This window comes from Haliotis cracherodii, unplaced genomic scaffold (genome assembly GCF_022045235.1).
Source record: "Haliotis cracherodii isolate W230 unplaced genomic scaffold, xgHalCrac1.p SCAF_25, whole genome shotgun sequence".
NCBI lineage: Eukaryota > Metazoa > Mollusca > Gastropoda > Lepetellida > Haliotidae > Haliotis > Haliotis cracherodii.
Genome location: NW_027266281.1, coordinates 2,270,992 through 2,284,904, shown reverse-complemented (window position 1 = coordinate 2,284,904; position 13,913 = coordinate 2,270,992). Strand labels below are relative to the sequence as shown.

The following is a 13,913-nucleotide window of genomic DNA, read 5'->3' as shown; positions in this document are numbered from 1 at the left end:
ATTTATAAAAGCATGACCAAAACGACCCATGTCAGCAAATCGACACGTAGGCTATATTTTGAGTCATCGTCGTCATGCGCAACAGTCCTGCGTAAAGGCAGTAGTCATTCAAGCTGGTTGTGTTACAGTCTCTGGTACTCGTCTAACCAGTTTGTTGAACCTGTGCTCTGTGAACACGTCAAGACGATGCCACTGTGTTTAAGTAGCAGTCTGCAGCTGGCTATTTACTTCATGTTGGTACTTTCAACATACAGAACAAATGCCCAATGTGAACTTCAGATGACAGAGAAACTGAGGATCAGATCTGTCAGTTTTAGAAATATTGACTTCAAGTTGTGTCAACTTGAATGCATCCAAGATTCCTTCGTTTTCGCGTCCTGTCGTCAATCAATTGATGAATCCAAGGAGAAGACGGGCGTACCCAGCATCCGTCCAAAGAGTCATCCCCATGTAAGTTGTATTTAGATCAAATGGATGTGTGTGTATGTGGGTCGCGTGCTGATCTTGCCAAGCATCATAGGAACCACATGTCATGTCACTGAATTCAATTTAGTGAATAGAGTACTTTTGGAAGAAATACAAACCCACAAAAAATGGTTATCTAGTAGAATAATGATTGACACACAACCCTTCCCTCACTCCGTCCCTCACTCCGTCCCTCAAAACCCTTCCCTCACCCTGTCCCTCACTCTGTCAATCTCCCCGTCCCTCAAAACACTTCCCTAACCCCGTCCCTCACAACCGTTCCCTCACCCCGTCCTTCACAACACTTCCCTCACTCCGTCCCTCACAACACTTCCCTAACCCCGTCCCTCACAACACTCCCCTAACCCCGCCCTTCACAACACTCCCCTAACCCCGCCCTTCACAACACTCCCCTAACCCCGCCCTTCACAACACTCCCCTAACCCCGTCCCTCACAACACTAGCCTAACCCCGTCCCTCACAACACTCCCCTAACCCCGCCCTTCACAACTCTCCCTTCACAACATTTCCTTCACAACCCTTCCCTCACAACCCTTCCCTCACACAAGGACTACTTGGCTCGGAATCATTAATACTGTGTCTGGGTGGGGTATTCACGTTAACCTGGGTATGGTATCTCACTGGGAAAGCACTATCAAATCAGCATTAGTCAGGAAAAGTACAAGCAGCCACACTCAAACGCGTGCATGCACATGTCTATTTAAGTGCAATAATCTTGAATGCAAAGTTAAACCCCATTTCACTTAACCTCAGTGCTATTAGTAATTATAATTTGAAAAGTCCGAAATCTTTCGATGCCGGCGGATGAACAGCGGAGATCGAACCAACGACCTTGTATTCAATCCATCTTCTTGACCACGGAGTCGGTATGACTGTAAGAGTACAGTTGACCAGCTTTAGTGGCAGAAATATCAGTGTGATTGTCATTTCATTGCAACATCATGGTGTCATTGTGGAAGAGCTGAAGGGCGATTCTAGAGGTATTCCCTTGCATTGCCTATATGTCGATATAAGGTCCACGTTACACCTTCCATAACCAGTTATATATCACAATATATTTTTTTCATTGCTTTCTCAAGGTCCAGACTAATCCCTGTGGATACGAGGTCTGCAATCTGACTTCCCGATCTGTGATGGTTGGATGTGAAAACGTCTGTCTGGAAGGTTTGTGTCTCTATCAATTTATTCACTAGAGCTAGAGTTGGGGGTTACAAACCTCGACCATCAATCTAAAACCCTATTTACAAAAAACAGTTTTATGTCCAGCTGATTTATGTTGGGCTGATCGATGTTCAGCTGATAGATGTTCGGCTGATTTATGTCCAGCTGATTTATTTCCAGCAGATTTATGTCCAGCTGATCGATGTCCAGCTAATTTATGTCCAGCTGATTTATGTCCGGCTGATTTATGTCCGGCTGATTTATGTCCAGCTGATTTATGTCCGTCTGACACATGTCCAGCTGATTTGTGTCCGGGTGATTTATGTTCAGCTAATTTATGTCCAGCTGATGTATGTCAAGCTTTATGTCTAGCTGATTTATGTCCAGCTAATTTATGTCAAGCTTTATGTCTAGCTGATTTATGTCCAGCTGATTTATGTCCAGCTAATTTATGTCCAGCTGATTTATGTACTGCTGATCGATGTTCGGCTGATTTATGTCCACCTGATTTATGTCCAGCTATATTTATGTCCGGCTGATTTAGGTCCAGGTGATTGATGTCCAGCTGATTTATGTCCAGCTAAATTTATGTCCATCTGATTTATGTCCAGCTGATTTAAGTCCAGCTAAATTTATGTCCAGCTGATTTATGTCCAGCTGATTTATGTCCGGCTGATTTATGTCCAGATGATTTATGTCCAGCTGATTTATGTCCATCTGAATTATGTCCGGCCGATTTATGTCCGGCTGATTTATGTCCGGCCGATTTATGTCCTGCTGATCGATGTCCAGCTGATTTATGTTCAGCTAATTTATGTTCAGCTAATTTATGTCCAGCTAATTTATGTCCAGCTAATTTATGTCCGGATGATTTATGTCTAGCTGGTGTATGTCCAGCTGATTTATGTCCCGCTGATTAACATCCAACTGATTTATGTCCGGCTGATTAATGTCCTGCTGATCAATGTCTAGCTGATTTATGTCAAGCTTTGTGTCCGGCTGATTTTGAGTCTGCGTGTTCTGACAATGCATTGTTCTGACGTTGATTATTGTATAATTTATCAGTGACATACTTGCGCATCTCGTTCAGGATGGCAGATAATCGATGTACAATACAATGGGGATTAGCATCTTATAAATAACGGCAATTAAGTGTTTCAGTGCATATAGATGTCATGGCTCTAGGGAAATTAATTAGCCTTTGGAATGCAATGTACATTCGGAATCGTTGTCGTAAATAAATCACTATGACAATTGTAGGACAATCACCTCTTGATGCTTTATTCATAATTAATTATCACGTATTTATTCCCAATTTTCTCTCACAATAATGACTATTTACATCTAGTATCTTAATCAGTAAAGAATGAGCAATTTACAATTTATTAAACTATACATTTGACGTTAAACAGACAGGCGGACGAAACATTGATTTATCATACCAACATCAACAACATCAAATTATTTTCAAAAAGTCCCTGTGCATTGTGGATATGCCATAAAACCTAAATAAATAATTCACTTCGTAGTAATAGAGAGGCAAGATTCTCCACATGACCCTGATACAGGCAGGTATCGAATGTTAATGTTACAAGTTTCTCTTACATTTGAGTTTATGGATGTCCATGACAACATTCTATTTGTGTCAGCTTTGATATATAATAACATTTGTTATATGGTCTATAGTCAACCCTTATGTTACCTTTCAAATAAAATGTAAATTATAATCAACCACCTCCGCGCCCCTGAGGTAGAGCGTCAGCCCGGCTCGGAGTCAGAATACTGTGTCTGAGTGGTGTATTCATGTTAAACTGCGGCATCTCAGTGAGCACTATACATCAGCATCAGGCCCGAATAGTAGAAGCAGCCACACACACACGTGCATGCACGTCGCTATATAAGTGCAATAATCTTGGACGCGATGTTAAACCCAATTTCACCTCACCTCACCTCATCACCTTTCGGATCAAATATAAATCATTTATACCAAGAACAACGTATTAACTTCTGGAAAACAACAATGGAAAGCTTACGAGAGCAAACATATGAATTGCGAATACTGTACAGTGATATCATAAGATAACAATTATTGCACAATTAGTAAACTCCTAGTCACCTTTAGGACGAAAATACAGTAAACTACAGTTATAATGAACTTATAGGGACCACTAATTTTAGTTCGTTTTAACTGAAGATCGTTATGAGGATATATATATATATATAACATAGATACAGCAAACAGGCGGATGTTTTATTTTTCTCCTTGTTCTTTTATTATTCCATTTCAGGTATATCGTTACAAGTGTATGTATTATATATATAACAGTATTAACACAAGTTATAATTTTTATAGGTGAGGACAGGCAGATTGTGTAGGATATGTCGTTATTAAGGTTCTTCTATAATGGACGGATGTTCATATCAAAAACATTTTATTTCCATATGGAATTATTTGGCAGTCTCAATACATTGGTTCCTTCCTATCATATAATGGCAGTCTTCAAAAAGAGATTTTCTGTCGGCTCTTTCATTTTGACATAACTCCCTCGTCTCTTCGTCAATACCTCGTCTCTTCATCACTCCCTCCTCTCATCACCACTTCCTCGTCTCTTCATCACTCCCTCATCTCTTCATCACTTCCTCGTCTCTTAATAACTTCCTCGTCACTTGATCACTCCGTCTCTTCATCACTCTCTCGTCTCTTCATCAATCCCTAATGTCTTCATCACTTTCTCGTCTATTCATCACTCCGTCTCTTCATCACTCCCTCGTCTCTTCATCACTCCTTCGTCTCTTCATCACTCCCTCGTCTCTTCTTCACTTCCTCGTCTCTTCATCACTCTTCGTCTTGTTATCATTAACTAGTCCGTTTTTTTAAAGTGAACAGCATACATTAATTGTTTAGCTACCAGGTACTCACGAAAATACTGATTGTAACGGTACAATGCCCAGGCTTGCTGAACACAACGTCTGCGCACCGTGGAATGCTGCAAACAGGAAAGGCGAAAAACTAAGTTGCCGGACAATTCAAAACACAATATCATCTCTAAACAAGTGATAAACAAGTAAACATCAATATTCTATTGTTGCATCTACGGAATCAATACCAAACTGCCACACCAACAGCTCGGAAAATGCCTGGGTTGAGACCAATCAGTAGCAGAAATGTACGCAACCTGTTGAGGGAGCAAAATATCAGCCCGATGTCAAGCAATTCGCCCAGTTTTTCTTTCATGTCTTGTTTGATGTATACAGTATCTGAGGTTCAGAACACAAGAATGGCGAAGTATGCTGTCCACAGATGAAAGCAGGTTTCATCTGGACAGCTCTGATTGTCGTGCTAGGGTCTACAGGCGTCCAGGAGAAAGTCAGTTTGAGGGTAAAAGTGTGATGGTATTGTGAGGCATCAACCTCCATGGGAGAACTCATCATTGTTAATGGCAATTTAAACGCTACCTGGACGATATGGCTCCAGATCATGTTCTCCCCTTTGTGCGAATAGAGGGACATAATGTCACGTCGCAGCAGGATAATGCCCGTCCAAAACGTTGAACGTGTTGTTACAGACTTTTAGAGAAAGCATAACATTGCTTTCCTGCCATGGCAGGCTGTTTATCCTGACCTCTTCCTCACAGAACATGTCTGAAATGAGATGGAAGGACACTTGTACTAGTCCAGACCGATGCCGATTTATGGTCACTGAAATACAAAGTCTCAGTTTAAAATAAATACCCCACTCAGACACAGTGTACTGACTCCATGCCGAACAGTCTTTGTTTTAGGCCCTCAATGCCGAGCGCCAGACAAGGTAACAACAAGTACCATCATTTAACTTATTTTGGTATGACGCAGCCGGAGATCAAACCCTGGACCATCCGCTCACTGGGCGGACGCTCTACCACTAGACCACGGACGCGGTCTATATATGCTTTTATAAAAAAAAAACTATCTTTAAACTAAAGACGATTTGTGTCTGGTACTTCGTAATTCTCTGTTTTAACCACCCTGAATAAAAAAAATGACCCCTTCATTACAGCGTGTGGTTGGCACGTCACCAGTGAGAGATCTAAATGATTTGATATAGCCCAGTTGCCGATTAGCCCATGTCACCGTTGCAACTCCTCGATCTGCTTGCTTACTTCAACTGCCAAATAAGATTTCCACAGTTCGGTTCAACCGAAAATATTATGCACTCCCCGTGAAACATCAACGCGTGTGCTATTATTAAAAAGCTGATCCCCAGAGTTGTACATAGTTTTGCTGCACCACACCGCACAACATCAGTATCACCTGCATTTAAATAAAGCTGCCATGTGATTGAATGTCCAATAATACTTTTCATTCGGTTTATAAGCAGACACCAGTTAATCAGTATTTATTGTCATGGTTATTTCTTTCAATGACGAAAATAAGGACGTTTTTTGGTAATTATAAATACCATCGCTTTCTCACCATCATATGATGTCCTGCAACCTCAATCTTGTACCTCTCAAAATGATTTCCAAGTTTGTATCGAGGAAAACTTTGTGTTACAGTACCTTCGTCCTGCGACCTCCATAGTGCCTCCGAGATGGGAGACCTGTCAAGGGTGGAAGTCATCTTGTCCCAGGGAGGGACGGACATAAACTGTAAAGACAAGATTGGTAGGACACCGGTGATGTGGGCAGCTGGCAATGGACATAAAGAGGTGGTTGAGATACTTGTGAGTAAAGGGGCTAAGGTGTCAATCGTCGATAAATTCGGTAACAACATCCTTCACTCCGCCGGTCGGGGAGGAGATGTAGAGGTTGTGCAGTATGTCCTTTCACATGACATGGTAGATATCAATGGTAGAGGAAGTTGCAGGAGAACACCGGTCATGCTGGCAGCAGAGAAAGGACACATAGAAATTGTTAAGCTACTTGTGGATAAAGGTGGTGACATGTCACTCGTGGGTAAAAGACATGAGAACATCCTTCACTTGGCCTGTTTATGTGGACAGATAGAGGTTGTGAAGTATGTCCTCTCACAGGACATAGTTGACATCAACAGCAGAGGGCGGAAGAGGAAGACACCTGTTATGCTGGCAGCAAGAAACGGACACAAAGAAGTGGTAGAGTTACTCGTAAAAAAAGGAGCTAATTTGTCACTAGCATATAATGCTGCTGGCAGCAACGTCCTTCACTTGGCCTGTTTTAATGGCCATGTGGATGTGGTGAAGTATTTGCTCTCACAGAACGCAGTGGACGTTAATAGCAGAGGATGGAAGCAGCGAACACCAGTGATGAGGGCAGCACATAGCGGAAATAAAGAAGTAGTAGAGTTACTCGTAAATAAAGGAGCTGATTTGTCACTCTTGAATAAAAAAGGTAGCAACATCCTTCACTTAGTTTGTCAGTGGGGAGAGTTGGAGGTGGTGAAGTATATCCTCTTACAGAACACAGTGGAAATCAACAGCAGAGGATATAAGAAGCGAACACCGATGATGTGGGCAGCAGTAAAGGGACATAAAGAAGTAGTAGAGTTACTCGTAAATAAAGGAGCTGATGCGTCACTCGTGGATAAAAGAGGTAACAACATCCTTCACTTAGCCTGTCAGATGGGACAGATGGAGGTGGTGAAGTATATCGTCTCCAAAGTTATTGTGGACGTCAACGCCAAGAACAAGAAACGTGAAACAGCAGCCAACATAGCATCATCACAGGGACGAGGAGACATGAAGGATCTTCTTGTGTCACATGGTTCTCACATGTCCTAGGTGAAACGTTTGTACAGACATTCATATTCTTACCGACATTGACACATTGAATACAATCAGACATACCATCATGCTACATACCATTAATGTGTGGAATGTATAGACATTGGCGTGTTGAATGCATGTACGTGTTACAACATTGACATGTTTAATATATTCATATTCTTACCGACATTGACACATTGAATACAATCAGACATTGGCGTGTTTAATGCATGATGCTACAAACATTAATGTGTGGAATGTAAGCATATGGTACAGACAGTGGCGTGTTGAATGCATGTACATGTTGCAACATTGATATGTTATATATATTCATGTTGTTACAGACATTAACTCGTTGAATGCATTCGTTTTGTTGCAGACATCGAATGTGTTGATTACATGCATGTTGTTACAGACATCAACTCGTTGAATGCATTCGTTTTGTTGCAGACATCGAATGTGTTGATTACATGCATGTTGTTACAGACATTAACTCGTTGAAAACATTCATTTTGTTGCAGACATCGAATGTGTTGATTACATGCATGTTGTTACAGACATTAACTCGTCGAATGCATTCATTTTGTTGCAGACATCTATGTGTTGATTACATGCATGTTGTTACAGGCATTAACTCGTTGAATGTATTCATTTTGTTGCAGACATCGATATGTTGAATACATTCATGATGCTACAGACATTAATGTGTGGAATGTAAGCATTGGGACAGACATTGGCGTGTTGAATGCGTGTACATGTTACAACATTGATGTGCTAATCATTTCATGTTGTTACAGATATTAACTCGTTGAATACATTCGTTTTGTTGCAGACATTGATGTGTTGAATAGTCTCTTCACTTCTCCACGAAACATGTTGGAGAACAAACCGTGTTGTGTCGTACTAATAACAATATAGTCCTCGGAGAGTGTAGGGTAATCGCCAAGCAACACTCCCTCGTCTCTTCGTCACTTCCTCGTCTCTTCATCACTCCCTCGTCTCTTCATCACTCCCTCGTCTCTTCATCACTCCCTCGTCTCTTCATAGCTCTCTCGTCTCTTCATCACTTACATGGTGGTATATGGGTTTTTATGCATCAAAGTTAAACCTAACGAAGGACGCATAAACCCTATATAGCCCGAGTGACCCTGCTGCAACGAATTTATCTGTACCTATGTGACATTGTAAAAGAATTAAAACAAATTCAAAATTGACAGAAAACAGCAGTTTAAGTGACCCTAAGTACCTTTTGCTACATGTATGTCACGTGACTTCCATTAACGCGGCTTTTTGCTTTGAAACGAGGTATAAGGGATTTATTCTGCCTTTAAGAAATCCACGTGCAGCATTTATTGCTCGTGGTGGGATATAAGAGATTTATTCCTCCGCTGCGAAACTTACTACCTTCCAAGGCGGGTTACACAGTATGTTATCAAGATCACGTTGACAAATCAGATCTCATCATTCTGACATGGAGGTACATGCATGGTAAACTGGATTATATTCATCGAAAGTATACACATGTCCCTAGCTTATTTCTATTTCTTATTTCTGTACTATTTCAATGACAGCAGAGCAACGAAATTACCATTGTATGCATGTAGATGAGTAGCATGAGTTGGTATGAATTTACAAGTTCTGAGCCTCATATAGAATCACTTGACCTGAAGACATTAAAGTCATTATTCATTTTTGACATAACCCCCCAACCACATTCACACATTTTTGTGGAGACCGCCTCCGTGATCTAGTGGTAGAGTGTCCGCCCAGAGAGCGGAAGGTCCGGGGTTCGATCCCCGGCCACGTCATAATGTGTAGAATGCATAATGTTTACTGTTGAACCCAACTGAGGAAATCCTACATGACAGTTGAAGTAAGCAAGATCGAGGAGTTGCAAGGGTGACATGGGCTGTATCAAACATTTAGATCTGTCACTGGGGACGTGCCAACCACATGGTATATGAAGGGGTTATTTTTTTATTCAGGGTGGTTAATACAGAGAATTACGCATTACCAGACACAAATCGTCTTTAGTTAAAAGATATATTTTTTTTATAAAAGCATATATAGACCTCCTCCGTGGTCTAGTGGTAGAACGCAGAGAGCGGAAGGTCCGAGGTTTGATCCCCGGCCGAGTCATACCAAGACGTTAAATGATGGTACTTGTTGTTACCCTGTCTGGTGCTCGGCATTAAGGGGCTAAAACAAGGACTGGTCGGCTCGGAGTCAGTACACTATGTCTGAGTGGGTTATTCATTGCTATAAACTGCTGCATGGCATCTGACTGCGCTAGCACTATAAATCGGCATCAGTCCACATATACACACACGTGCATGCACGTCGCTATACAAGCGCAATAATCTTGGACGCAACGTTCAACCCCATTTCAGCGCACCTCACTTTTGTCGACGATGATGAAGGGATTGTTCCCCTGGAAAAGAAACTTTTAGAGTTATCGTTGTCACTATGACACTTTGGCGAGTAAACAATAGGTTCACACATTGAGAGGGGGTTAAAAATCCAAGTCAAACGGGACAAGACGATTTTTAAGGTTGATAACTATTTTTGAATTATTGATTGTTTGGAAAATATTGTTAATTTTAGGGCGTGTTTATAATTGATCGATTGATACTTTGTGGATGTCCATGACTTTTACTGCCCAGATTTTACAAGACATAGAATATACATTACAATGCATAATAAGTTGATGTGAACAGACTTGGAAATACACAATATATCTTCATGTCATACACTTGTCAACACGTGTCACATATCACATGATATAACACACATGACATATCAAATAACACATGACACACATAATACACCTATAACTTTGGAAGTGTTTATATTATATCTCCACCTTGTTTGATATTATTTCCATGCTGACAAAGGTCAAAGATGAACTGGAACTTGTGTAAAGAGCTCATCAACTTTTGGAAATATGTCTACAGAACTTGTTTTTGTCAGTTATGATGAGGTAGATAAGAAATTACCAAATTTTTTTTCCTACTAAATATTAAGAGGAATATGAAGAAATAATGGTGGACATGGTGGAGCTATGTAAAATATGTGCGTGGCAGAAAATACTTCGTGAAGTACACGAAAAGTGTGATTTTCAGTTAAAATAGTATACTTTCAGCTAAAAGAAAGCTGTACGGCAAATGTGTAGAGAAGTCGAAGATATTTCAGAGTGTAACTAGAAGAACTATGCGATGAAAACAATGGAAAAATTGGGAAAAGAATTGGGGACCTTGGAGTTGGTCGTGAAAGGTGACCTTGATGATTGTGGTGTATCTGATGAAATTGTTTGGTTGATTGTGGTGCAGGTGATGGGACTGTTGGGCTGATAGTGTTGTAGGTGATTGGACTGTTGGGCTGATGGTGGTATCCCGGGTAGCATGCCATCATCGGCCCTGCATCGGCCCAAAGTCGGCTACACCATCGGCCCAACGTTGGCAAACTGCATCGGGCCAATGAAGTTTTGCTCATCGGATCGACATCGGCCCAACGTCGGCAAACTGCATCGGGCCGATGAAGTTTTGCTCATCGGATCGACATCAACCAAAAGTCGGCAAACTGCATCGGGCCGATGAAGTTTTGCTCATCGGATCGACATCGGCCCAACGTCGGCAAACGTCATCGGCCCTGCATCGGCAATGCACCGGCCCAGCATTGGCCAAGCGTCGGCAAACATCGTCGGGCCCAACGTCGTAAATAGTTATCTGGCCCGCCATCGGCCAGACATAGGCAACTGTTATGGAATCAGCATCGGATGGACATCGCGGCCCAACGTCGACAATAATTATCGGCACAGCATTGGGTTGACATTGGTCTGACAGTATAATTACAGTTTAGTGAGTGAGTGAATGAGTTAAAGTTTAACATCACGTCGGCAAAATTACAGCCATGGCATTAGTCATTCAGACTTCATCACCCTTTCTCTTCTTTGCTCATTTACAATGGCAGTTGGGATGTTCAGTATTTTTACCTTTTATAATATTTGATGGCAGTTCTTGATTTTCTTCAAAATAAATACATAAAGTATGAAAAAAATGGCTAACACTTTGCAATAATCATTTACAATTATCGGTATCTCCAAAAATAGTCAAAAACATCCAACCTCAAATTGTTAATGCTTCGTTAGTTTTTTCATCTGCCATTGTCTTAAATAGGCTGATGTCATCTAAAGTAGTTGCCTGCAGAAGTCATTACTGACAACATCTCATCTTAATAGTTCATGTAAATGATGCCACGATGGAACATTTCCAAGTGTAGTGTTAGGGTACCTAAACCTAAACATTTCTAAAAGCTGCAGCTTGCTCTGATGTTTAAGTTACAAAGGTAAAAGGTAAAACTAAAAAATACTGCATTTTTAAAAAGATACTAATTTGTTATCATAGTTAATACTTTGAAAACCAACTGTAAGTAATATAAAAATACTTCTAGCTGTAGAAAACAATCGAAATGCTTACGCTAGTTTCAGTACTATTTTTTATGTACCCTAATACATGTGTAGTTAATACTTACAATTAAACACAAAGAGCAAAATAGAATAATAAACTTTATTATTAATTTATTATTATTTACAAGAAAACAGTGTTAAAAAATTACTACCTGCAAGTTGCAACAAGGCGGATGTTAAACATATTCTCAAAACCAGTTTTAAAACACAGTCTAAACATATACCCCTCATATTGGCCTGCAAAATTCCATTTATGTGGCTTCAAATTTGTTTGCCAGACAAACTTCTCCCCCCCGATTCCATCAAGTTAAAAAAGCATGAAGCAAAGGCCATAACAAAGTAAGTTCTTATAACCATTTTTTGGAGTTTGTGCCTTACATGAGCAGGGAAAGTTTCAGTTATTAACATCAGTAGTGTCCAAGAGAACCTGGCAGTATATGTACCAAGTTCAAAAACAAGAGTCATAACCCTGTGAAAAATATGTTGTCAACACCAACTTTTGGGATTTTTTTGTTCCGTTGCAATTCAGCACTTTTGTTTGCAGATTCTCTATCTACACCTCTGTTTTTCAGTACGCGTTTTCCTTGTGACATTTCTAAGCCTTGCTCCTTGAACTCGAAGCCATTCTTTTACACGGGTCACCATATACTTGTCAGTGGCTTGTAAGAGCCCAGCTGCAGGCTTCCTCCTCAGCTTCTGTTTAATGATAGCAAAAACTGTCAGTGTGCATATTATAAGTCATTGCATGCACTCTGACAATTACAAGTAATGGACTTCACAAGTGTGTCAAAACAAGTTATTGATAACATAATTGAATAATAGAATAAGTAATACCCTGTTCACATGCAACATCTTACATATGTGTGTATATATTATTTTAAGGCTTGACACCTATTAATAAATACAGGGTTCACTCAAGGCATTTTCTGACATGGGCCCTTTATGTGACAATTTCATATATTTCCTAGGTACACCCGCACTTGCCCATACAGCACAATGTTAAAATGCCCCATTGTATTTGAAAATGTGGGCCTTTTGCCAAATTTAGGGGCTAAAAGCAGAAGGCCCCACCCTAGAATTAGCGGAAACCCAGTAAGTAAATTAATAAGTTTATGATATGTGAAAATAAGTAAATTGAATAATGTGAAATTATATATGCAAATAACATAACCCCTCCCAATATTGCATGGTAGGTCCCTAATCTGTTTCTTATGTCAATTAAAAAAGATTTTATAACTGATATATCACCCTATTTATTTAGCCAAATAAACATCCCCAATAACCACATGATAACCCTCCTCCCCCCAATCTTGCTGGAGAACAGTTTTAGGTGTGCAATCTCTCTTGTATGTCCATCAAAAGTAAGTCAGCATGAAATTTCATTTGGAAGATTACCACAGTAAGTGTCAGGGGCCCTTAATAGGGCAAACATGATATTAAATATATGCTTATAAATATTTCAATCAGAAACATGTATCAGTTGGTTTGGTGTGTTGTTTAACGCAGCACTCAGCAATATTCCACCTATATGACGGCGGTCTGTAAATAATCGAGTCTGGACCGACAATCCAGTGATTGATATCATGAGTATCGATCCACGCAATTGGGATCGATGACATGCATCAACCAAGTCAGCGAGCCTCAACTCCCGATCCTATTTGTCGCCTCATACGACAAGCATTGTTGCCTTTTACAGCTAGCATGGGTTGCTGAAGACCTATTCTACCACGGATCTTCAATTTGTTTCAAACTTAGATACATCTAAAGAAATTTAATCTACTCACCGCTCTCTCAGTTGCTCGATTTTTTAAAAGCTGCTTAGAGTTCATTCAGCTCATCCATGTTTGCCAACAGGCAATGGCTGAACGTCTGGTTTTCTTAAATAGAAATATAAGAATATTTTGTATTGAGTTTGTGTAGCAGCAGTGAGCACTAAGCTATGATGATGATGATGTCAGGAGGTTGAGGGGAATATTGCTCAAAACATAAAACTAACATTTAAATAAAGCTTTGGCCATACACAGATATCAGGTCCTTTCCTTAATCAATACATCTTACCTCGTATATTTGCACTTGTAC

General features: G+C 40.3%; 1 protein-coding gene across 1 annotated transcript; it reads left to right on the top strand.

Annotated features, from left to right (window-relative positions):
- Positions 1 to 186: 186 nt before the first annotated feature.
- Positions 187 to 7,384, top strand: LOC139472783 (serine/threonine-protein phosphatase 6 regulatory ankyrin repeat subunit C-like). The gene is made up of 3 exons (XM_071255254.1): positions 187 to 450; positions 1,566 to 1,650; positions 6,183 to 7,384. Exons 1-3 carry the CDS (start codon positions 187 to 189, stop codon positions 7,382 to 7,384), a joined length of 1,551 nt encoding a protein of 516 aa, XP_071111355.1.
- Positions 7,385 to 13,913: the final 6,529 nt, after the last annotated feature.